We start from the raw sequence: 25,327 nt of genomic DNA, 5'->3' as shown, positions 1-25,327 counted from the left end.
TCGAAGATCCTTCATCAGGGAGTACGTTCTGGATCCACAAACCGTCAGGAGATGAGCCCTGCGTTTGTCGGCCGAATCCTGTCTCAACCATTCCTTAATGACAAAACTTTGCTGTAGTCTGTCAATAAAGTTGTTCCAATCATCACCAACACAGTACCTCTCTTCTGTGCTGCTAGTGGCCATTCTCGCGTGGTTTAAATCCCAGTTTCTCATCGGCAATAATATGTCCTTACTATAGAGTATAAATGCACACGAGGCCCATACCTGAGAGAAGGTCACTTTATGACCAGTTACCTTTATTACTGTCATGTATGTAACCTTCATGTAACTGTAACCTTCATAACAACACTGTACACTGTATACACCTAAGAAATGCACAACTTGACCACAGGGGGTGAACTTGTGGGAGACACTCCTTACCTGGTCATCCAGGTATGTAAAAGGAGGTCCCACACAGGGTCATCACTCCTTGCTCCTGTGAATAAAGGTTCAGGTCACAGAGTGACCTTGTCTGCAGAATGTGCCTCGTGTGAATTTATAGTAGAGTGTAAGGACATTACATTTGGCGACGAGAAACAGGAATCAACAACTCACAAGAATGGCCACCGGTAGCACAGAGGAACGGTACTGTGTTGGTGAGGACTGGGACGATTTCGTTGAGAGGCTCCAGCAGAGTTTTGTCACAAAGGACTGGCTGGGAGAGGCAGTGGCTGACAAGCGAAGAGCACATCTACTGACCAGCTGTGGACATAAGATGTATGCGCTGATGAAAGATCTGCTCGCACCTGAGAAGCCGGTAGACAAAACTTTGAAGAGCTCAGCAAACTGATCGGTGAGCACCTCAAACCAGCGAGCAGTGTACACATGGCCCGACACCGATTCTATACACACCGACGTCGGGAAGGACAGAGCATACCGGACTTCGTTGCGGACCTTCGGCGCTTGGCCAGCCTCTGTAAGTTCACAGACGCCTGCAGGGGGGAGATGTTAAGGGATTTCCTTAATGAGGGCATTGGTCATGCCGGGATTTTTGGAAAGCTAATTGAGACCAAGGACTTGACCTTGGAAGCAGCGGCGTTGATGGCTCAGACCTTCATGGCGGGGGAGGAGGAAACCAAGATAATATACGCGTGCAACTCTGCTTCCAACATGGCGATGGATCAGGGAGTTAACATTGTAAACACGACTCAGAACCCCACAGGCAAGCAAGGGCAATTCGAGACCACCCAAGCAGCAACAGAATCTAGAGTGGGTCCTCAACAGAGACAATGGCAGGTTGAACGGACATTTACGCCATCACAGTGGACAATGCGTCCCGGGATGGGGCCATTGACACCCATTAACAGAGTGCTCAAGAGTAATCAAAGAGACAATCAGAGAGGAATGCCTGGTAACAGCCCTTTTGTTCACAACAATCTCAGCTCATGCTGGAGGTGCGGGGGCAGACATGCTACAAAAACCCGTAGAAATTTGTAGAATTTGTTTATCTGTAGAAATTGTAATTTCAGTGGACATTTAGCCAGAATGTGCAGGAAGCCCGCAGTGAGGCTGATTTACGAGGCAGATAAACCAGAAGAGGGGTCTGCAAGGCAGGTTGATGTTTGGGTCAAAGCAATGGATGCTGAAGTTTAGCGAGTTCACATGACAAACATCCACAGCTCATGTACCAAAACGCCACCTATGATGATGAAAGTCCTATTAAACGGCATCCTGGTATGCCAGCCAGTCAGAGTGTCCAACAATTCGAGAAACTATGGCCACTCAGAGCTAGCAGACCCTAACTAGAACGCATTGAGACGCAATTACGGACGTACACCAAAGAGATCATCCCAGTGCTAGGCAGTGCAATGTTGGTGGTCACACATAATGGATCAGAGAACCGGCTGCCACTCTGGATTGTCCCGGGAAATCCCACGCTTTTGGGGAGGCGCTGGCTAGCCAAGATGAACTGGAAATGGGGGGATGTGCACGCCATTTCATCTGTGGAGCGAAGTTCATGCTCACAGGTCCTACAGAAATTTGAGTCACTATTTCAACCTGGTGTCGGGACTTTCAAAGGTACCAAAGTAGTGATACGCATCACCCCGGACGCCAGACCAGTGCACCACAAAGCCAGAGCTGTGCCGTATGTGATGCGGGAGAAAATTGAGAGTGAGTTGGACAGGTTGCTAAGAGGGGGCATAATTTCGCCCGTTGAATTCAGCAACTGGGCAAGCCCCATCGTCCCTGTCCTAAAAACGGATGGCTTGGTCAGGATCTGTGGCGACTACAAGGCCACTATTAACCGAGTGTCACTACAAGACCAATACCCGCTTCCGAGAGCGGAGGATCTCTTTGCCACCCTGGCAGGCGGCAAGCTGTTCACCAAGTTGGACCTCACTTCAGCCTACATGATCCAGGAACTGGCTGAAGAATCCAAGCTACTGACCACCATCACCACGCACAAGGGGCTGTTTGTCTACAACAGGTGTCCATTTGGCATTCGATCAGTGGCCACTATCTTTCAATGGAACATGGAAAGCCTGCTCAAATCCATCCCCGGAACAACCGTATTTCAGGACGACATCCTTATCACGGGTCGAGACACCGAGGAACACCTCCACAACCTGGAGGAGGTGCTACGCCGACTGGACCGGGTAGGCCTGCGACTAAAGAAGTCCAAGTGTGTGTTTTTGGCCCCAGAGGTCGAGTTTTTGGGCAGGAGGGTTGCCGCAGACGGGATCCGGCCCACCGAATCCAAAACGGAGGCGATCCGTTGTGCGCCCAGGCCCGGCAACACATCAGAGTTGCGTTCATTTCTGGGACTCTTGAACTATTTCGGGAATTTTCTGCTGAACTTCAGCACATTGTTGGAGCCGCTACACGTGCTTCTGCGTAAGGGTTGCGATTGGTTTTGGGGGGACTGTCAGGAACGGGCTTTCAATCGGGCGCGGAACCTGCTTTGTTCTAACAAACTGTTGACTCTGTACAACCCTTGTAAGAAATTGGTTTTGACATGTGATGCATCATCCTATGGGGTTGGGTGCGTGTTGCAGCAGAGTAATGATGAGGGCCAACTCCAACCTGTGACTTATGCCTCCAGGTCGCTCTCCCAAGCAGAACAGGGATATGGGATGGTTGAAAAGGAAGCACTCGCATGTGTCTACGGGGTGAAAAAGATGCACCAGAACCTTTTGAGCAGAAGGTTCGAGTTAGAAACGGACCACAAGCCTTTAACATCCCTGTTGTCAGACAGCAAGGCTGTCAATGCCAATGCGTCAGCTCGCATACAGCGATGGGCTCTCACGCTGGCTGCATATGACTACACCAAACGGCACCGGCCAGGCACCGTAAATTGCGCTGAAGCGCTCAGCAGGCTCCCACTGGCCACCACTGAGGGGGCAGTGGAGCAAAGCGCTGAGTTGGTCATGGCCGTTGAAGCCTTTGACAGCGCAGGCTTCCCCATCACAGCCCGCCAGATCAAAATCTGGACAAACAGAGATCCCTCCTATCCTTGATTAAGAAATATGTCCTGACTGGGGATTGGGCGCCCGCACACGGAGCATGCCCCGAGGAGGTCAGACCATTTCACAGATGGATGGATGAGCTCTCCATCCAAGTAGACTGCTTGCTATGGGGCAGCCGGGTAGTCATGCCCCAGAAGAGAAGGGAAGCATTCATCAGGAAACTTCACAGCGAGCATCCAGGCATCGTGCTGATGAAGGCTATTGCCCGGTCACACGTTTGGTGGCCGGGAATTGATTCAGACCTGGAACACTGTGTTCCCAGGTGCACGACGTGTACCCAGCTGGGTAATGACCCCAGGGAGGCCCACTCAGCCCGTGGCCCTGGCCCACCAGGCCATGGTCACGTATTCACTTAGACTACGCGGGCCCGTTCATGGGAAAAATGTTCCTCATTGTTGTTGATGCCTACTCGAAACGGATCGAGTGCATCATATTGAATTCGTGCACGACATCCACCACTGTGGAGAGTCTGCGTGCGGTCTTTGCGACCCACGGCTTGCCGGACATCCTGGTTAGTGACAACGGCCCGTGTTTCACTAGCTATGAATTCTGGGAGTTCATGTCGGGTAATGGCATCAAACATGTCAGGACAGCGCCTTTCAAACCAGCTTCCAATGGCCAGGCGGAACGTACGGTCCAAATCATAAAACAGGGCATGCTCCGGATTCAAGGACCTCCCTTCAATACCGTCTATCGTGCCTCCTGCTGGCCTACAGGTCCCGACCGCACTCGCTCACGGGAGTCCCGCCAGCGGAACTACTCATGAAACGTACACTCACAACTCGGCTGTCCCTCATTCATCCTGTCCTGTCAGACATTGTTGAGGGCAAGCGCCAGTCCCAAAATGAGTGCCGTGACCGTAACTCAAAGGGAAGATGTATAGAAATCGATGACCCTGTAATTGTTCTTAATCAAGCTTTGGGGCCCAAGTGGCTTGAGGGTACTGTACTTGGCAAAGAGGGGAATAGGGTCACAGTGGTCAGACTTAACAATGAACAGATATGCCGCAAGCATCTGGACCAAGTAAAAAAAAGATTCAGCATGGACACTGAGAAACCTGAGGAAGATCATGAGATGTTGCCCACACCACTGCCAGTGAACGAGCAACAAGAACATTCAGCAGCATGCACAGTCCCTGCGGCCAGCCCGGACAGGCCGGAATCACCACAGGTGACAGAGACGCATGCCAAGGCTCAAACACCAGAGCCCCAACTGCGGCGCTCCAGGAGAGAACGTCGACCGCCTGAAAGCCTTAATCTTTGGCCCCATAAGACGTTGGGGGGGGGGAGGGAGGTGATGTCATGTATGTAACCTTCATGTAACTGTAACCTTCATAACAACACTGTACACTGTATACACCTGAGAAATGCACACCTTGACCACAGGGGGTGAACTTGTGGGAGGCACTCCTCACCTGGTCATCCAGGTATATAAAGGGAGGTCCCACGCAGGGTCATCACTCCTTGCTCCTGTGAATAAAGGTTCAGGTCACAGAGTGACCTTGTTGCCAGTATGTGCCTCGTGTGAATTTATAGTAGAGTGTAAGGACACTACAATTACCAAGACCTCAAGTGATGAAGGTGGGTGGAGCTTCCCCTTTGATACCTGAAAGTCCAGGTTAGGAGTGTCTCCCACAAGTTCGCCCCCATGTGGTCAATGTTCTCAAGGTATACAACTTAGGTCAGCTTATACATGGGTTACAATGACAGTTGAATACATGACACCTATATTTTCACGGGCTGAGTATTTCTCCCTCAGTGGCTGACTTATACACGATATGTTCACTTTTGCCAGGTGACTGCGTTTGATAGCGTCGATGATGAGTCCAAAACCGATGAAGGATTTTTCCCCGAGCTCCCTCTCCCGGCTTTTTGGACCTCAAAGAAGAACCCACCCTACAGTTACTACCAGTACTACATGTACAGCAATATCACAGTGCTCAACCAACTCCGCAGGTACCTGGAATTCCTCCAGCTGAGGGTAACTGGTGTGGGGCTTGAGTGTGTGTGTGTGGCGTGAGAGTGTGTGTGTGTGTGGGGCGTGAGTGTGTGTGTGGGGCGTGAGTGTGTGTGTGGGGCGTGAGTGTGTGTGTGTGTGTGTGGGGCGTGAGTGTGTGTGTGGGGCGTGAGTGTGTGTGTGGGGCGTGAGTGTGTGTGTGTGTGGGGTGTGAGTGTGTGTGTGTGTGGGGCATGAGTGTGTGTGTGGGGTGTGAGTGTGTGTGTGTGGGGCGTGAGTGTGTGTGTGTGGCGTGAGAGTGTGTGTGTGTGTGGGGCGTGAGAGTGTGTGTGTGTGGGGCATGAGTGTGTGTGTGGGGCGTGAGTGTGTGTGTGGGGCGTGAGTGTGTGTGTGTGTGGTGTGTGAGTGTGTGTGTGTGGGGCGTGAGTGTGTGTGTGTGGTGTGAGAGTGTGTGTGTGTGTGGGGCGTGAGTGTGTGTGTGGGGCGTGAGTGTGTGTGTGGGGCGTGAGTGTGTGTGTGAGGTGTGAGAGTGTGTGTGTGTGTGGGGCGTGAGTGTGTGTGTGGGGCGTGAGTGTGTGTGTGGGGCGTGAGTGTGTGTGTGGGGCGTGAGTGTGTGGGGCGTGAGTGTGTGTGTGTGTGTGTGGGGTGTGAGTGTGTGTGTGTGGGGCGTGAGTGTGTGTGTGTGGCGTGAGAGTGTGTGTGTGTGTGGGGCGTGAGTGTGTGTTTGGGGCGTGAGTGTGTGTGTGGGGCGTGAGTGTGTGTGTGTGTGGGGCGTGAGTGTGTGTGTGTGTGTGGGGCGTGAGTGTGTGTGTGTGGGGCGTGAGTGTGTGTGTGGGGCGTGAGTGTGTGTGTGGGGCGTGAGTGTGTGTGTGGGGCGTGAGTGTGTGTGTGTGTGTGGGGCGTGAGTGTGTGTGTGTGGGGCGTGAGAGTGTGTGTGTGTGTGTGGCATGAGTGTGTGTGTGTGGGGCGTGAGAGTGTGTGTGTGTGTGGGGTGTGAGAGTGTGTGTGGGGTGTGAGAGTGTGTGTGGGGCGTGAGAGTGTGTGTGTGGGGCGTGAGAGTGTGTGTGTGGGGCATGAGTGTTTGTGTGTGGGGCGTGAGTGTGTGTGTGTGGGGCGTGAGAGTGTGTGTGTGTGTGGGGCGTGAGAGTGTGTGTGTGGGGCGTGAGAGTGTGTGTGTGTGTGGGGCGTGAGAGTGTGTGTGTGTGGGGCGTGAGTGTGTGTGGGGGCTGTGAGAGTGTTTGTGTGGGGCGTGAGTGTGTGTGTGGGGCGTGAGTGTGTGTGGGGCGTGAGTGTGTGTGTGGGGCGTGAGAGTGTGTGTGTGGCGTGATGGTGTGTGTGGGGCGTGAGAGTGTGTGTGTGGGGCGTGAGTGTGTGTGTGGGGCGTGAGTGTGTGTGTGTGGGGCGTGAGTGTGTGTGTGTGGGGCGTGAGAGTGTGTGTGGGCCGTGAGTGTGTGTGTGGGGCGTGAGTGTGTGTGTGTGGCGTGAGAGTGTGTGTGTGGGGCTTGAGAGTGTGTGTGTGGGGCGTGAGTGTGTCTGTGTGGCGTGAGAGTGTGTGTGTGGGGCTTGAGAGGGTGTGTGTGGGGCGTGAGAGTGTGTGTGTGGGGCGTGAGTGTGTGGGGCGTGAGAGTGTGTGTGTGGGGGCGTGAGTGAGTGTGTGTGGGGCGTGAGAGTGTGTGTGTGGCGTGAGAGTGTGTGTGTGTGGCGTGAGAGTGTGTGTGTGGGCCGTGAGTGTGTGTGTGTGGGGCGTGAGAGTGTGTGTGTGGCGTGAGAGTGTGTGTGTGTGGCGTGAGAGTGTGTGTGTGGGGCGTGAGAGTGTGTGTGTGGCGTGAGTGTGTGTGTGTGGGGCGTGAGAATGTGTGTGGGGCGTGAGTGTGTGTGTGTGGGGCGTGAGAGTGTGTGTGTGGCGTGAGTGTGTGTGTGGGACGTGAGAGTGTGTGTGTGGCGTGAGTGTGTGTGTGGGACGTGAGAGTGTGTGTGTGGCGTGAGTGTGTGTGTGGGACGTGAGAGTATGTGTGTGGCGTGAGTGTGTGTGTGGGGCGTGAGAGTGTGTGTGTGGGGCGTGAGTGTGTGTGTGTGGGGCGTGAGTGTGTGTGTGTGGGGCGTGAGAGTGTGTGTGTGGCGTGAGTGTGTGTGTGTGGGGCGTGAGAGTGTGTGTGTGGCGTGAGAGTGTGTGTGTGGCGTGAGTGTGTGTGTGGGGCGTGAGAGTGTGTGTGTGGCGTGAGAGAGTGTGTGTGTGGCGTGAGTGTGTGTGTGGGGCGTGAGAGTGTGTGTGTGGGGTGTGAGAGTGTGTGTGTGGGGTGTGAGAGTGTGTGTGTGGCGTGAGAGTGTGTGTGTGGCGTGAGTGTGTGTGTGTGGGGCGTGAGAGTGTGTGTGTGGGGCGTGAGTGTGTGTGTGGGGCGTGAGTGTGTGTGTGTGGGGCGTGAGAGTGTGTGTGTGGGGCGTGAGAGTGTGTGTGTGGCGTGAGTGTGTGTGTGGGGCGTGAGAGTGTGTGTGTGGCGTGAGAGTGTGTGTGTGGCGTGAGTGTGTGTGTGTGGGGCGTGAGTGTGTGTGTGTGTGGCGTGAGAGAGTGTGTGTGGGGCGCGAGTGTGTGTGTGTGGGGCGTGAGTGTGTGTGTGTGGGGCGTGAGAGTGTGTGTGTGGCATGAGTGTGTGTGTGTGTGGTGTGAGAGTGTGTGTGTGGCGTGAGTGTGTGTGTGTGGGGCGTGAGAGTGTGTGTGTGGCGTGAGTGTGTGTGTGGGGCGTGAGAGTGTGTGTGTGGCGTGAGAGTGTGTGTGTGGCGTGAGTGTGTGTGTGTGGCGTGAGAGTGTGTGTGTGGCGTGAGTGTGTGTGTGTGGGGCGTGAGTGTGTGTGTGTGTGGCGTGAGAGAGTGTGTGTGGGGCGCGAGAGTGTGTGAGTGGGGCGTGAGAGTGTGTGTGTGGCGTGAGTGTGTGTGTGTGGGGCGCGAGTGTGTGTGTGGGGCTTGAGAGTGTGTGTGTGTGGGGCGTGAGAGTGTGTGTGTGGCGTGAGTGTGTGTGTGTGGGGCGTGAGAGTGTGTGTGTGTGGCGTGAGAGTGTGTGTGTGGGGCATGAGAGTGTGTGTGTGGGGCGTGAGTGTGTGTGTGGGAGGCGAGTGTGTGTGTGTGTACAGCGAGCTTGCGATGCCCCCCATGGCCCGACAGCCTGCCTATATTCACCAGTCAGGCACACACTCGAAGTGTGCCCACTCACCACGTCTGAACTCTGGGCCACAGGGGATCAGCATCTTCAGGGACGAGAGAGTATGTGGAAAGAGGGGCAGCCATTGTCGGAATCCAGTGATCGGCGGGATTTGACGCCTCAGTTTTCCTTTCACTAGGGAGCGCGGGATGAACACCTTCCTGTACCGGCCACACTGCGGAGAGGCCGGGTCCCACACACACCTGGTCGATGGATTCTTGACTGCGGACAACATCTCGCATGGGCTCCGGCTCAAAAAGGTGAGTGTCCCAGCACAAGGGAGTCTTCGCTAAATCCAGGGGCACCGCTGGTAGAAAGAGGCAGGAGGAGGAACAGAGAACAATACATCAATGCTGGGTTAGCACAGCTTCAGGGGTAATGTAGAGGGGGCCCTACACTGTATCTAACCCGTGCTGTACCTGCCCTGGGAGCACTCGATACTGACACTGGGTATAAAGTGGGGACACACTGTCAGGGTAATGTAGAGGGAGCCCTACACTGTATCTAACCCGTGCTGTACCTGCCCTGGGAGCACTCGATGCTGACACTGGGTATAAAGTGGGGACACACTGTCAGGGTAATGTAGAGGGAGCCCTACACTGTATCTAACCCGTGCTGTACCTGCCCTGGGAGCACTCGATGTTGACACTGGGTATAAAGTGGGGACACACTGTCAGGGTAATGTAGAGGGAGCCCTACACTGTATCTAACCCGTGCTGTACCTGCCCTGGGAGCACTCGATGCTGACACTGGGTATAAAGTGGGGGACACACTGTTGGGGTAATATTTTCACCAGTCTCTTTACCTCTCTCTCTCAGGATCCTGCTCTCCAGTACCTCTATTACTTGGCGCAGATCCCGATCGCAATGTCGCCATTGAGCAACAACAGCCTGTTTCTGGAGTACGAGCTGAGCCCCTTTTACCAACTCTTTCAGACCGGCCTGATGCTCTCTCTCTCCACTGATGACCCCCTGCTCTTCCACTTCACCAAGGTTTGTGCCAAAGGCTCCGAGACAGGAGAAGTGGATTGCAAGTCAAACCGGCTTGGTTGCACGGTGTGGTACTGTGTACAGGTTGCCATATTAGAAAAAGGATTGAGAGGCACCGGAGAGGATGTGGAGAATATTTACAGGATGATACCAGAAATGCGAGGGTATACATTTCAGGAAAGGATGAACAGGCTGGGCCTCCTTTCTGTTGCAAGAACAAAGAAAGACTTGCATTTATATAGCGCCTTTCACGACCACTGGACATCTCAAAGCGCTTTACAGCCAATGAAGTACTTTTGGAGTGTAGTCACTGTTGTAATGTGGGAAACGTGGCAGTCAATTTGTGCACAGCAAGCTCCCACAAACAGCAATGTGATAAAGACCCAAATAATCTGTGTTTGTTATATTGATTGAGGGATAATAATTAGCCCCAGGACACCGGGGATAACTCCCCTGCTCTTCTTCGAAATAGTGCCATGGGATCTTTTACGTCCACCTGAGAGCGCAGGCGGGGCCTCGGTTTAATGTCTCATCCGACAGATGGCATCTCCGACAGTACAACGCTCCCTCAGTACTGACCCTCCGACAGTACAACGCTCCCTCAATTTTGCCACTCCGACAGTGCGGCGTTCCCTCAGTACTGCCCCTCCAGCAGTGCGGCGCTCCCTCAGTACTGCCCCTCCGACAGTGCAGCGCTCCCTCAGTACTGCCCCTCCGACAGTGCGGCACTCCCTCAGTACTGCCCCTCCAACAGTGCGGTGCTCCCTCAGTACTGCCCCTCCCACAGTGCAGCACTCCCTCAGTACTGCCCCTCCGTCAGTGCGGCGCTCCCTCAGTACTGCCCCTCCGACAGTGCAGCGCTCCCTCAGTACTGCACCTCCGACAGTGCGGTGCTCCCTCAGTACTGCCCCTCCGACAATGCAGCGCTCCCTCAGTACTGCCCCTCCGAAATTGCAGCACTCCCTCAACACTGCCCCTCCGACATTGCAGCACTCCCTCAACACTGCCCCTCCGACAGTGCAGCACTCCCTCAGTACTGCTCTGGGAGTATCAGCGTAGATGTTTGTGCTCCAGTCCCTGGAGTGGGTCTTGAATCCACAACCTTCTGACTTAGAGGCGAGAGCCACAGCTGACGCAACTAAATGGTGACCAAGTTGACGTCTTTAAAATTATGAAAGGGTTTGACAGAGTGGCTACAGAGAGAATATTTCCACTTGCGGGGAAGAGCATAACCAGAGGCCATGGATTTAAGATAGTCACCAAGAAATCCAATGGGGAGTTCAGGAGAAACTTCTTTACCTAGAGAGCGGTGAGAATGTGGAACTCGCTGCCACAGCAAATCGTGTAGATGCAGTTAAGGTGAAACTGGACACGTACAAGAGGGTGAAAGGAATAGAGGGTTACGGTGATAGAGTTAGATGAGGAAAGACGGGAGGAGACTTGAGTGGAGCATAAACGCCGGCATGGAGTGGTTGGTCCGAAAGACCTGTTTCTGTGCTGTATATCCTGCGTAATATAATCCTATGTACTGAACACCCCTTCCTCCCCTCCCCCGCACACACACACACACACACACACACACACAGCAGGAAAGTCCCAGGCTTCATCCCGGGCCTGTGCTGAGTTAGCCTGATCTCACATCCAGTGTGGGACTGAGACCCCCCCTACACACACACACAAACACACTGAGCAGGAAAGGCCCAGGCTTCAACCACGGCCTGTGCTGAGTTAGCCTGATCTCACACCCAGTGTGGGACTGAGACCCCCCCTACACACACACACACACACACTGAGCAGGAAAGGCCCAGGCTTCAACCCCGGCCTGTGCTGAGTTAGCCTGATCTCACACCCAGTGTGGGACTGAGACCCCCCCTACACACACACACACACACTGAGCAGGAAAGGCCCAGGCTTCAACCCCGGCCTGTGCTGAGTTAGCCTGATCTCACACCCAGTGTGGGACTGAGACCCCCCCTACACACACACACACACAATGAGCAGGAAAGGCCCAGGCTTCAACCCCGGCCTGTGCTGAGTTAGCCTGATCTCACACCCAGTGTGGACTGAGACCCCCTCCTACACGCACACAGCAGGAAAGTCCCAGGCTCCAACCCCGGCCTATGCTGAGTTAGCCTGATCTCACACCCAGTGTGGGACTGAGACCGCCTCCCCCTCCCCCCCCCCCCCCACACACACACACACAGCAGGAAAGGCCCAGGCTCCAACCCCGGCCTGTGCTGAGGGAGCTGAAATCTGCCGGGGCCTGTGCTCCTGACCGCTGTCCAGTGACTCCGGCCAGAAAGTGTCAGTGGGTTTTGTGGATGTGGGGCGGCAATCAGGCTCGGCTGTGACGCCTCCGCAGTCGAATGCCTGGCCAACAATGGGTTCCGGGGTTCACAACTGAAGAAGGGGTATTTGTGTGAGATTACGGGGGTGGCACCGTCCGCCCACAGACCCCGCTCCCAGTGGTGAGGAGAAGGGTTGAGACACTCCCAGCCCGGTCTCTAACCCTGCCCTTTCCCCACAGGAGGCCCCGATCGGGGGCGGGGGGGGAGGGGCGGTGGGGGAAGGGGAGTGTTTCCCCCTGTATTACCCCCCGGTCTCTAACCCTGCCCTTTCCCCCACAGGAGGCCCTGATCGAGGAATACGCTGTGGCGGCTCAGTTCTGGAAACTCACCACCTGTGACATGTGTGAGATCGCCAGCAACAGTGTGAGACAGAGCGGCCTGTCACACCCGGTGAGGGGTCTGTAACCGAGGGTCCCATCCAGCACCAGGCGGACCACCATCGCGCTCTCTCTCTCTCCGCGTCTCTCTCGCTTTCTCTCTCCCCTTTCTTTCTCTCTCTCTCACTCTCTCTTGCTCAGCTCTCTCTCTCTCTTCACCCCTCCTCTCCCTGCCACCCCCCTCTCTCGCTCTCTCTCTCTCTCTCTCTCTCTCCCTCCCACCCTCTCTCTTTCACCCCATCCCCTCTATCTCTCCCCACTCCCCTTGCCCCTCCCTCTCTCTCACTATCTACCCCTCCCACTCTCTCTCTCCTTCCCACTCTCTCTCTCCTTCCCACTCTCTCTCTCTCTCTCCCTCCCACCCTCTCTCTCTCTCCCCTCCCCTTCTCTCTCTATCTCCCTCCCCCTCTCTCTCTATCTATCTCTCCCTCCCCCCCTCTCTCTCTATCTCCCACCCTCTCTCTCTCTCTCTATCTATCTCCCCCTCCCACCCTCGCTCTCTCGATCTCTCCCTCCCCCCCTCTCTCTCTCTCTCTCTCTCTCTCTCTATCTCCCCCTCCCACCCTCTCTCTCTCTCTCTATCTATCTCCCCCTCCCACCCTCTCTCTCTCGATCTCTCCCTCCCCCTCTCTCTCTCTCTCTCTCTCCCTCCCCCTCCCCCTCTCTCTCTCTCTCTCTCTCTCTCTATCTCCCCCTCTCCCCCTCCCACCCTCTCTCTCTCTCCCCCTCTGTCTCTCTCTCTATCTCCCCCTCCCCCCACTCTCTCTCTCTCTCTCTCTCTCCCCCCGCTCTCGCTCTCGCTCTCTCTCACTCTCTCTCCCCCCCAACCCCCGCCCTCTCTCTGTCTCTATTTCCACCTCCCCCCCTCTCCCTATCTCTCTGCCTCCCCATCTCCCCATCTCCCCCCCTCTCTCTCTCTAGCCCAGACACGCGTCTCTGTTGCAGGCACGGGACCTGAATGGCAGGTGCTGCGTAGACCGGGGACCGTTCCCACACCTCTCGCCTGCTCTCTGTCTGTGTCCCTTCCTCTCTCCCACACCATGTTACTCTCCCTGTGCCTCTTCCCTTCACCGCCCCCCCCCACCCGCCTCCCGCCTCTCTGCCTCTCTGTGTCAGTCCCTTGCCTTTCCAACATTGCTGTCGATTGTGTGTGAAGCGCTCCGGGATATTTGCCACTGTCTTGCTTGCTTCACTCTCGCACTGTGGCTCTGGGTGATGTGATACTGATAGGTCCTTACTATACGGTATAAATGCACACGAGGCCAATACTTGAGAGAAGGTCAGTCTGTGACCAGTTACCTTTACTACCAAAACCTCAAGTGATGAAGGTGGGTGGAGCTTCCCCTTTTATAACTGAAGGTCCAGGTTAGGAGTGTCTCCCACAAGTTCACCACCTAGTGGTCAATGTTCTCAAGGTGTACAACTTAGGTCAGTTTATACATGGGTTACAATGCTGGTTGAATACATGACATCACCTCCCCCCCCAAAGTCTTATCGGGATCACAGGTTAAGTCTCTCTGGTGGTTTACGCTCCCTTGTAGAGCGCCTGAGTTGGGGCTCCGGTTGTTGGGCGCTGGCTTGAGTGTCTGCTGTTTGCGATGCCTCAGGCCTGTCCGGACTGCCCACAGTGACTGGGCTCTCCTCCCTTTGGTTCCGGTGTTCGGTCACCTGTGGTGGAGTGAACTCTATATCGTGTTCTTCCTCTGCGTCTTCTATGGGGTTGCTGAACCTCCTTTTTGTTTGATCCATGTGTTTGCGGCAGATTTGTCCATTAGTAAGTTTAACTACCAGAATCCTATTCCCCTCTTTGGTAATCACAGTGCCTGCGAGCCATTTGGGCCCTGCAGCGTAATTAAGGACAAAAACAGGGTAATTTACATCAATACATCGCGCCCTCGCATTCCTGTCATGGTAGTCACATTGTGACTGATGCCTGCTCTTAACAATTTCATTCATAGTAGGGTGTATAAGGGATAACCTGGTTTTGAGCGTCCTTTTCATTAGCAGCTCTGCGGGTGGAACCCCTGTGAGCGAGTGTGGTCGGGATCTATAGGCCAACAGGAGGCGTGATAAGCGGCTTTGTAGGGAACCCCTTTGGATTCTGAGCATCCCCTGTTTGATTATCTGCACTGCTCGTTCTGCCTGGCCGTTTGAGGCCGGCTTGAACGGTGCCGTTCTGACATGGTTAATTCCATTGCCTGCCATGAAGTCCTGGAATTCAGTGCTTGTGAAGCACGGGCCATTGTCGCTGACCAAGATGTCCGGTACACTGTGGGCGGCGAACATTGCCCGTAGACTTTCTACCGTGGCAGAGGATGTGCTTGAATTTAAAATGGCACACTCAATCCATTTGAAGTAGGCGTCTACTACAACTAAAAACATTTTTCCCGTGAAAGGATCTGCGTAGTCCACATGGATGCGTGACCATGGCTTGGCGGGCCAGGACCAGGGGCTAAGGGGGGCTTCCCTGGGTGCATTGCCCAGCTGAGCACACGTGTTGCACCTGTGAACACAAAGTTCCAGGTCTGCATCTATCCCTGGCCATCAATCATGTGACCTGGCAATTGCCTTCATCATGACAATGCCCGGGTGCCCATTGTGGAGTTCTCTGATGAACACCTCTCTGCCCATCTGGGGCATGACTACTCGGTTTCCCCACAGTAGGCAATCGGCCTGAATCGAGAGTTCATCCCTGCGCCTGTGAAATGGCTTAAATTTCTCAGGGCATGCCCTGTACGTGGCTGCCCAGTCCCCATTCAGGATACATTTCTTAACTAAAGACAGTAGCGGGTCTTTATTGGTCCAGACTTTAATCTGACGGGCTGTCACGGGTGAGCCTTCACTTTCGAAAGCTTCAACAGCCATGACCATCTCAGCAGCATGCTCGGTAGCCCCCTCAGTGGTGGCTAGTGGGAGCCTGCTGAGTGCATCGGCGCAGTTTTCAGTGCCCGGTCTGTGCCGAATTGTCTAGTCATAGACGGCTAACGTGAGTGCCCACCTCTGTATGCGGGCCGATGCATTCGCATTTATTGTCGGCCAAAAGGGACGATAGGGGTTTGTGATCTGTCTCCAGCTCAAATTTCCTGCCAAACAGTTACTGGTGCATTTTTTTTTACTGCATATACACATGCAAGCGCTTCCTTTTCTACAATCCCATAGCCCCTTTCTGCCTGGGACAGACATCTGGAGGCATAAGCTACCGTCTGTTACTGACCATTAGCATTCACATGCTGCAACACACACCCGACCCCATAGGACGATGCATCGCACACTAAGACAAGTTTCTTACACAGGTCATATAACGTTAACAGTTTGTTGGAGCATAACAAATTGTGTGTTCTATCAAAAGCCCTTTCCTGGCTGTCCCCCCAGACTCAATCGCGACCTTTGCGTAGGAGCACGTGTAGTAGCTCTAACAGTGTGCTCAATTTGGGAAGAAAGTTACCAAAATAGTTCAGGAGCCCCAGGAACGAATGCAACTCCGTCGTGTTACAGGGTCTGGGTGCTCTCTGGACCGCTTCCGTTTTGGACGCAGTAGGTCTGATCCCATCTGCTGCTACCCTCATCCCCAGAATTCTATCTCTTGAGCTAAGAATACGCACTTCGCCTTTTTCAGTCGCAGCCCTTCTCGGTCCAGTCTGCGCAGCACCTCCTCCAGGTTGTGGAGGTGTTCTTCAGTATCGCGACCCGTGATGAGGATGTCGTCTTGAAAAACCACCGTCCTTGGAATCGACTTGAGGAGACTTTCCATATTTCGCTGAAAGATCGCGGTGGCCGAGCGAATCCCGAACGGACATCTGTTGTACTCAAACAACACCTTGTGTGTCGTGATGGTGGTCAGCTTCTTCGACTCACTCGCCAGCTCCTAGGTCATGTAAGCTAAGGTCAGGTCCAATTTTGAAAAAGGTTTGCCTCCGGATAGCGTCACAAAGAGGTCCTCCACTCTCGGTAGCGGTTACTGGTCTTGGAGTGACACCCGATTGATGGTGGCCTTGTAATCGCCACATATCCTGACCGACCCATCCGCCTTGAGCACCGGCACAATCGGGCTCGCCCAGTCACTGAATTCGACTGGTGAGATGATGCCTTCCCTCAGCAGGTGGTCCAATTCGCATTCTATCTTTTCCCGCATCACGTACGGCACCGCTCTGGCCTTGTGGTGTACTGGCCTGGCGTCCGGGTTTATGTGAATCACTACCTTGGCCCCCATGAAAGTGCCGATGCCGGGTTGAAATAATGAGTTAAATTTGTCCAGGACCTGTGAGGATGATACTCGCTCCACAGAGGAAATTGCATTGACATCACCCCATTTTCAGTTCATGACAGCAAGCCAACTCCTCCCCAATAGTGTGGGACCATCCCCCGGGACAATCCAGAGTGGCAACCTGTTCTCCGAATCTTTGTGGGTCATGACTACCGTGACGCTGCCTAGCACCGGAATGATCTCCTTTGTATATGTCTGTAGGTGTGCGTCAATCAGCAATAATTTTGGCCTCCTGGCCTTGGATACCCACAACCTTTCGAACTGTTTGATACTCATCAGGGACTGGCTGGCCCCCGTGTCTAGCTCCATTAATACTGGAATGCCATTGAGGAGCACTTTCATCATTATCGGTGGCGTCCTGGTATATGAACCCTATATGTGCTCCACATGAACTCGCTGAACTTCAGCTTCCAGCGATTTCCCCCAGTATTCATTTGGCCTCGTAGGGCTTACATCGGGCCCGTCCTCCTCGTACATCAACCTGGCTGCAGGCTTCCTGCACATACGCGCCAAGTGACCGCTGACGTTGCAGTTTCTGCAGGTATATTGCTGATACCTGCAAGCTCTGGCTGGGTGTTTGCCTCCACACCTCCAGCATGAACTGGAGGCCCCGTTGTTGGAAACAAAAGGTCCATTACCAGTCGATCGTCTCTGACTGTCTCTGTAACTGTCCTTAAGCGCACCATTAACAAGTGTTGATGGCCCCATTACTGGCTGCATTGTCCATTGCGATGTCATGAATTGCCATTCAGCTAGCCATTGTCTCTGTTGCATTCCCCCTTTAGGTTCGACTACATGCTGGGGTATGTCCGATTACCCTTGTCTGCCTAGAGAAATGCGTGCCGCATTAACAATGTTGACTCCCTGGTCGTTTGCCGCATTTGAGCCAAGATTTTTGTCATACATCATTCTGGTCTCTTCCTCCCCTGAGATAAATGTCTGGGCTATCAGAGCCGCCGCTTCCAAGGCCAAGTCTTTGGTCTCAATCAGTTTCCTGAAAACCCCAGCGTGCACGATGCCCTCAATAAAAAAGTCTCACAGCATCTCCACTCTGCATGCATCTGGGAACTTACATAGGCTCGCCAGTCGCTGGAGATGTGCCACAAAGTCTGGAACGCTTTGCTCTTCTCGCTGCCGGTGCGTGTTAAAGCGGTGTCTCGCCATGTGCATGCTGCTCGCCGGTTTAAAGTGTTCCCCGATCAACTTACTGAGCTCTTCGAACGTCTTGTCCGCCGGTTTCTCTGGCGCTTGAAGATCCTTGATCAGGGAGTACGTTCTGGATCCACAAACCGTCAGGAGATGAGCCCTGCGTTTGTCGGCCGAATCCTGTCCCAACCATTCCTTAGTGACAAAACTTTGCTGTAGTCTGTCAATAAAGTTGTCCCAATCATCACCAACACAGTACCTCTCTTCTGTGCTGCTAGTGGCCATGCTCGCGTGGTTTAAATCCCAGTTTCTCGTCGCCAATGATATATCCTTACTATAGAGTATAAATGCGCACGAGGCCCATACTTGAGAAAAGGTCACTCTGTGACCAGTTACCTTTATTACCAAGACCTCAAGTGATGAAGGTGGGTGGAGCTTCCCCTTTTATACCTGAAAGTCCAGGTTAGGAGTGTCTCCCACAAGTTCAATGTTCTCAAGGTATACAACTTAGGTCAGCTATACATGGGTTACAATGATAGTTGAATACATGACAGATACTTTCTATATTAACTGGGACACTGACTCCCTCTCCACATCACACTCTCCGTCTCCCTCCCTCTCTGTCCTAATTCACCCTGTTTCTCTCTCGCTCTCTCTCTCTCTCTCTGTATTTCACTTTCTGTCTGTTTCTATCATTGTCTACCTCTATCTCTGTTTCTCATTCTCTCCATCTCTTATCTCTATTTCTCTATCTCTGCTTTTCTCCCTCTGTTACTCTTTCTGATGTACATTCTCTCCCTCTCTCTGTCTCTCTTTCTCCCACTCTCTCTCCCTTTGTGTCTCCCTCTGTCTCTCTTGCTGTCTCACTCTCTCTTTTCTGGGTGTGATATATTCACAGAGCACAGCACACACAGCTTCCTAACATGGCAGGCAGCTCTCTTGAAAGCCTCCGGAACATGCCTGGTTCTGTTTAGTTATTAACTCTGTAGTTGCAGTACACAATATGTCCACATCCACAGTGTGGAGCTACAAACATTACAAGCTTTCAGACATTACACTTCTCCCTCCTTAATGAAGAAGTTATTATAACAAACATCATACATAACTTTCATGTTTATACATAACACAGGATATAGACTTATTTTTTTTCCATATTTACAAATTTAACTTAACCACTTGTTTTCTGATTCGAAGAGAATACCTTCGCTCTTAGTTATATGTAGTCCTTACTACTAGGGGGATCAAGGGGTATGGCGAGAAAGCAGGAATGGGGTACTGAAGTTACATGTTCAGCCATTAACTCATTGAATGGCGGTGCAGGCTAGAATGGCCGAATAGCCTACTCCTGCACCTATTTTCTATGTTTCTATGTTTCTATGTAACAGAACCTTCCAAACATGGTGTCGAATCTAAACTCATTTGAGGCTCATCCTGAGGAACGTTTTCCTCCATGGAATTTCCTTGATTTTCATTTGAACTCACTCTAACTTCAGGGTCTTTATTTTCCTGACTCGGACTCAGACTTTCATTCTGATTCTCTCCTGGATTTGTTTCCAGTACATTGGATTTAGGATTTGCTACTGGTGTATCAAAACTATCTGATGAGTCAGAAATAATTGAATCATTCCCACCTTCAACTCCTTCCGTGTCTGTAGGTAAAATATGATCAATATGAACAAACCTAACCTGTCCATTATCAAACATCTTTACCAAATATGTGCGAGGACCACATATCTTCACCACTCTTCCTGGTAACCACTTTACCCATTTATGGTGATGGTCCTTCACTCTCACCTTCTGGTTTAATTTCACACTTCTCTCTTTTACTCTACCTCCATCATGATTCTCTTTCTGTCTTAATTGTGTCTCTTCTACGGACTGTGCCAAATTTGGTTTTAACAACGAGAATCTGGTTCGTGGCTGTCATTTGAGAAACAACTCTGCTGGTGTTCTACCAGTAGTTGTATGAGGAGTATTTCGATATATAATCAGAAAATTAGCCAATTTGTGATCCAATGACAACTGTTGTTTCTTCGGATTTGGATCTAACATTTGTTTTATGAGGGCACGTTTTACAATTTGTACAGTGCGCTCTGCTGCACCATTCGTAGCAGGATGGTACGCTGGAACCTTGGTATGTTTCACACCATTTTTGCTCATGAACTGTGCCAATTCTTCGGAATGAAATTGTGGTCCATTATCCGAAACAATTTCTTCTGGGAGACCAAATGAAGAAAATAATCTTCGTAAAATGTCCAATATTTTACTTGTTATTTTCCACATTGTGAACACCTCGACCCACTTCGAATGGCTATCAATCACAATGAACAATTGATGTCCTTCTAACTCAGCAAAATCAATATGTTGCCTTTGCCACACCCTGGGAGGCCATTTCCATGGCTGTAATGGTACTGGTGGTGGTTGCTGGCTTACCGATTGACATGTCGTACACTGACTCACAATGTACTCTATATCTTTATCAAGACTTGGTCACCATAAATAACTGCTTGCAAACTCTTGGTCAAGCACATTCCCAGGTGCTGGTCATGGAGGTCTCCTAATAATTTGGACCTGAATTTATTTGGTATAACCACTCTTGTACCCCACATGATACAATCTTTATCGACTGATAATTCATTCCTACGAATGAAGAATGGATGAATATCTCTGTCTGTTACCTGTTTTGGCCAGCCATTTGCAATATACTCATACACCTTTGACATCACTGGGTCACGTTTGGTTGTTCTACCAATCTCTTCAGCTGTGACTGGCAGTTCATCAATATATGAAAAATAAAACACTTCTTCCCTATCGGGTGTAACTTGTGATGGGGAAGGCAATCTAGACATTGCATCAGCATTACTGTGATCAGCTGATCATCAGTATTCAATATCATATGTATATGCTGACAAAATCAAAGCCCATCTCTGCATTCTGGCTGCAGCTAATGTTGGAACTGGGGACTTTGGATGGAGGATTGCTGTTAGGGGCTTATGGTCCTTAACGATGGTAAACTTACGACCATACAAGTATTTGTGGAACTTCTTGACCCCAAAAATTAATGCCAAAGCTTCCCTTTCAATTTGCGCATAATTACTCTCACTGGTACTGAGAGTGCGTGAAGCAAAAGCAATTGGTCTCTCCTCCCCACTACATGATACATGAGAGATTACTGCCCCAACTCCATACGGAGAGGCATCACATGCTAGCTTAATCTCGTTAGATATGTCATAGTGAACATGGTGCTCTCTACCAATTTGCTTTTACACTTCTTGAATGCTGTATCGCATTCTTTTGACCACTTCCAATGGACCTGTTTTTTCAATAGTTTATTCAGTGGTTGTAACACTGTAGCCAAATTTGGTAGGAACTTCCCATAATAGTTCAAAAGACTTAAGAATGAACGAAGTTCAGTGACATTCCTGGGAGTGGGTGCATTTCTAATTGCATCCAATTTTTCCATGGTTGGATGCACACCATCTTTGTCTACTCTGTACCCTAAGTACTCCACTGAGCAGGCACTCGTACTCTGTGCTTCACTAGCCGTTTGAGGACTTCATTCAATATGTTATTATGAATTTGCCTATTTGGTGCTGAAATTAGTATGTCATCCAAATAACATACTACCCCTTCAATACCTTGCAAAATCTGGTTCATCACCCCTTCGAATATGGCAGGGGCGGAAGACACTCCAAACGGTAGCCTATTAAATTGATATAGGCCTAGATGAATATTTATAGTCAAGCATGACTTGGATTCCTCATCTAGTTCAAGCTGTGAGTAAGCATTCGTAAATGTATTGGGGACATTACCCTCTAGAACCTGGTTTATGGTTATTTTATAATCACCACGCAATCTTACCTTACCATCAGACTTACCTTACCAACAACAATGGGTGTAGCCCAATTACATCGATCTATCTTATAAATAATGTTCTCAGTCTCTCGTCTTTTGAGTTCTTGCTCAACTTTCTCCTTGAGTGCATATGGTACGGAATGCGGCTTGTAGTAAACCGATCTAGCATCCTTCTGTACCCTGACACTCGCCTTGAAGCCTTGGACCGGACTGCCCATTTCGTGAACACCTTCGGATACTTCTTGATAACTTCATCCGTTGATGAAAATCTCGCTTCCACACGGAAAATCTTACTCCAATCCAGCTTCAGTGATCTCAACCAATTTCTTCCTAGTAAGGCAGACTTATCTCCTTTCACTACTATTAGAGACAAGTTCTGAAATTGATCCTTATATTTCGCCAGTATGGTGATACGACCGACCACAGGAATTTTCTCTCCCGAGCAGCTTTATCTTGGCCTTCTCCAATGGGAACTCATGCAATTTGTCGAGGTATAACGCTTCCGGTACTACACTCATGGATGCACCCGTGTCGATTTCCATTGGTATCTTGAATCCCGCAACATCTATGTGGATTTTGATGCTTTCCGAATCGCTGTCCGTTAACCTCATGCTCCTGATGACATGTAACTCTAACATCTCCTCGTCCTGTTGTTGTTCTTCCATGCTATGTAGTCTCTGGGGATTTCTACTGATCGCTTTGAAAACTGGACTCATAGCTTTAAACGCTGGTTTACCCTTCAGTCGGCATGCCTTCGCAAGATGCCCAGTCTTTCTGCAGAGGAAACACTCTGCCTTCACGTATGGACAACTTTGAGCAATGTGTTGTCCCAGGTACCTATAGCACGACTTCGACGCTCTGTTAGCATTTCCAGTTTCTGAGACTTTGGGCCCCAACCGTCTTTTACTTTGAATCTGCAGGCGATTCACCTCGGTTGGCCGATGACAGTAATTATTATGAAATTCTCGGGAATATTGATTGGCCATGCCCATCGACCTCGCTGTCTGACAAGCAATCTCAAAAGTCAAGTCATCCGTCGTCAATAACTTTCTTCTGATGGCATCATTTTTCACCCCACAAACAAAACCATCCCACAATGCTCGGTTTTGAAAGTTTCGGAAATTACAGTGCATCGATAGCTTTTTTAATGCTACAATGTAATCACTGATACTTTCATCAGATATTTGATTCCATATCCCGAAATGATAGCTTTCAGCAATTTCTAATGGTTTGGGGTTATAGTGCTGCTCCAGTTTTGTTAAAATCTCTTTAAGTGTTGTGTCCTTTGGCTCGTCAGACACAAGCAGATTTACAAGGGTTTCAAACAATTCCGGTCCAGCTGCAGATAAGAAGATCGCCTGATTCGGGACTGCATTGTCTGGAACTTCGATTATGTTATTTGCAGTGAAGTACATTTCTAGCCGATCCACATACACTTTAAAACATTCCCGGTCATACCTATATTCACCCAAATATCCCATTACACCTGCGGTGCTGCCATTTTAATCTCTAGCTGCTCACACCGTGTGCTGTATTTTACCTCGGATTTTGTAGCTTTTTCCAAAGACAGAAGCTTCCAAAGTCTCTCTGTCGGCTGGCTGAATCCTTCACCAACAAAATTTCAGCTTTAAATCATCCGAAAAATCCCATCTCATCGCTAAATGTGATTATATTCACAGAGCACAGCACACACAGCTTTCTAACATGGCAGGCAGCTCTCTCACAAGCCACCGGAGCTGCTGCTTCTGTTAATTATTAACTCTATAGTTGCAGTACACAATACGTCCACATCCACAGTGTGGAGCTACAAACATGACAAGCTTACAGACATTACACTGGGTCTCTCTGTCTCTCGCTCATTGTCTCTCTCTCTCTCTCTCTCTCTCTTTCCATGTGTGTCTCTTTCTCTGTCTCTCTCTGTCTGCCTCTCACTCTCTCCCTCTCTGTCTCTCTCTCTCTTTCTTTCACTCACTTTCTCTCTCTCTCTCTTTCTCTCTCTCTCTCTATCTCTCTCTATCTCAGTGTGTGTGTGTGCTCTCTCGCTCTGTCTCTCGCGCTTTCTCTCGCTCTCTCTCGCTCTCACTCGTTATCTCTTGTTCTCTCTCTGACTCCCTCTCTGTCTCTCTCTCTCTCTGTCTCTCTCTGACTCTCTCTTTCTCTCTATCTCTCTGTCTCTCTCTGTATGTGTGTCTCTCTGTCTATCGCTCTCTCTGTCTCTCTCTTGCTCTCTCTCTGTCTCTCGCTCTCGCTCTCTCTCTCTGTCTCTCGCTCCCTCTCTGTCTCTCGCCCTCGCTCTATCTCTCGCTCTCTCTCTGTCTCTGTCTCTCGCTCTCTCTCTCTCTCTCTCCCTATCTCTCCCTTTCTCTCTCCCTGTCTCTCTCCCTCGTTCTCTCTTGTTCTCTCTCTGTCTCCCTCTCTCTCTCTCTCTCTGTCTCTCTCTCTCTGTCTCTCTGTCTGTCTCTGTATGTGTGTCTCTCTGTCTCTCGCTCTCTCTCTCTGTCTCTCGCTATCTCTCTCTCTCTGTCTCTTGCTCTCTGTCTCTCGCTCTCTCTCTGTCTCTGTCTCTCTCTCTCTCTGTCTCTCTCTGTCTCTCCCTCTCTCCTTGTCTCTCTCTCTGTCTCTCTTGCACTCTCTCTGTCACTCGCTCAGTCTCTCTCTCTCTCTGTCTGTCTGTCTCTCTCTCTCTGTCTGTCTCTCGCTCTCTCTGTCTCTCTGTCTCTCTTTCTCTCTGTCTCTATCTCTCTCTATCTCAGTGTGTGTGTGTGCTCTCTCGCTCTGTCTCGCGCTTTCTCTCGCTCTCTCTCGCTCTCACTCGTTATCTCTTGTTCTCTCTCTGACTCCCTCTCTGTCTCTCTCTCTCTCTGTCTCTCTCTGACTCTCTCTCTCTTTCTCTCTGTCTCTCTGTCTCTCTCTCTCTGTATGTGTGTCTCTCTGTCTATCGCTCTCTCTGTCTCTCTCTTGCTCTCTCTCTGTCTCTCGCTCTCGCTCTCTCTCTCTGTCTCTCGCTCTCTCTCTGTCTCTCGCCCTCTCTCTCTCTCTCGCTCTCTCTCTGTCTCTGTCTCTCGCTCTCTCTCTGTCTCTCGCTCTGTCTCTCTCTCTGTCTCTGTCTCTTGCTCTCTCTCTCTCTCTCACTTTCTCTCTCCCTGTCTCTCTGTCACTCTCTCTGTCACTCTCTCTGTCTCTCTCTCTCTCTGTCTGTCTGTCTCTCTCTCTCTCGCTCTCGCTGTCTCTCTGTCTCTCTCTCTGTCTGTCTCTATCTCTCTCTATCTCAGTGAGCTTGTGTGTGTCTCTCTCGCTCTGTCACTCGCTCTCTCTCTCTCGCTTGCTCTCTCTCGCTTTATCTCTCTCTCACTCGCTCTTGCTCTCTCTCGTTCTCTCTCGTTCTCTCTCTGTCTCTCTGTCTCTTTCTCACTCTCTGTCTCTCTCTCTCTTTCTTTCACTCACTTTCTCTCTCTCTCTCTCTTTCACTCTCTGTCTCTGTCTTTCTTTCTCCCTGTCTCTACCTGTGTCTGTCTGTCTCTGTCTCTCTCTCTCTGTCTGTTTCTCTCTGTCTTTCTCCGTCTTTCTCTTGCTCTGTCTCTGTCTCTCCATCTCTCTTTCTCTCTCAGTCTGCCTCTCTCTTGCTCTGTGTCTCTCTCTCTCTCTCTCTCTGTCTGTCTATCTTTCTCTCCCTCTCTGTCTATCTCTATCTAT

The 25,327-nt window shown here is 51.2% G+C and overlaps 1 protein-coding gene across 1 annotated transcript in view; it reads left to right on the top strand.

The window, feature by feature from the left end:
* LOC139274190 (AMP deaminase 3-like) overlaps positions 1 to 25,327 on the top strand; it is a 128,568-nt gene that overhangs the window by 36,832 nt on the left and 66,409 nt on the right. The window contains exons 6-9 of the mRNA XM_070891224.1: positions 5,301 to 5,461; positions 8,795 to 8,915; positions 9,474 to 9,647; positions 12,272 to 12,382. Coding sequence (XP_070747325.1) covers positions 5,301 to 5,461; positions 8,795 to 8,915; positions 9,474 to 9,647; positions 12,272 to 12,382 — 567 coding nt within the window. The remainder of the gene's footprint in view (positions 1 to 5,300; positions 5,462 to 8,794; positions 8,916 to 9,473; positions 9,648 to 12,271; positions 12,383 to 25,327) is intronic.

This window comes from Pristiophorus japonicus, chromosome 9 (assembly GCF_044704955.1).
Source record: "Pristiophorus japonicus isolate sPriJap1 chromosome 9, sPriJap1.hap1, whole genome shotgun sequence".
NCBI classification, from domain to species: domain Eukaryota; kingdom Metazoa; phylum Chordata; class Chondrichthyes; family Pristiophoridae; genus Pristiophorus; species Pristiophorus japonicus.
The sequence above is the reverse complement of the archived record's forward strand: the minus strand, read 5'-3'. Positions and strand labels throughout refer to the sequence as shown.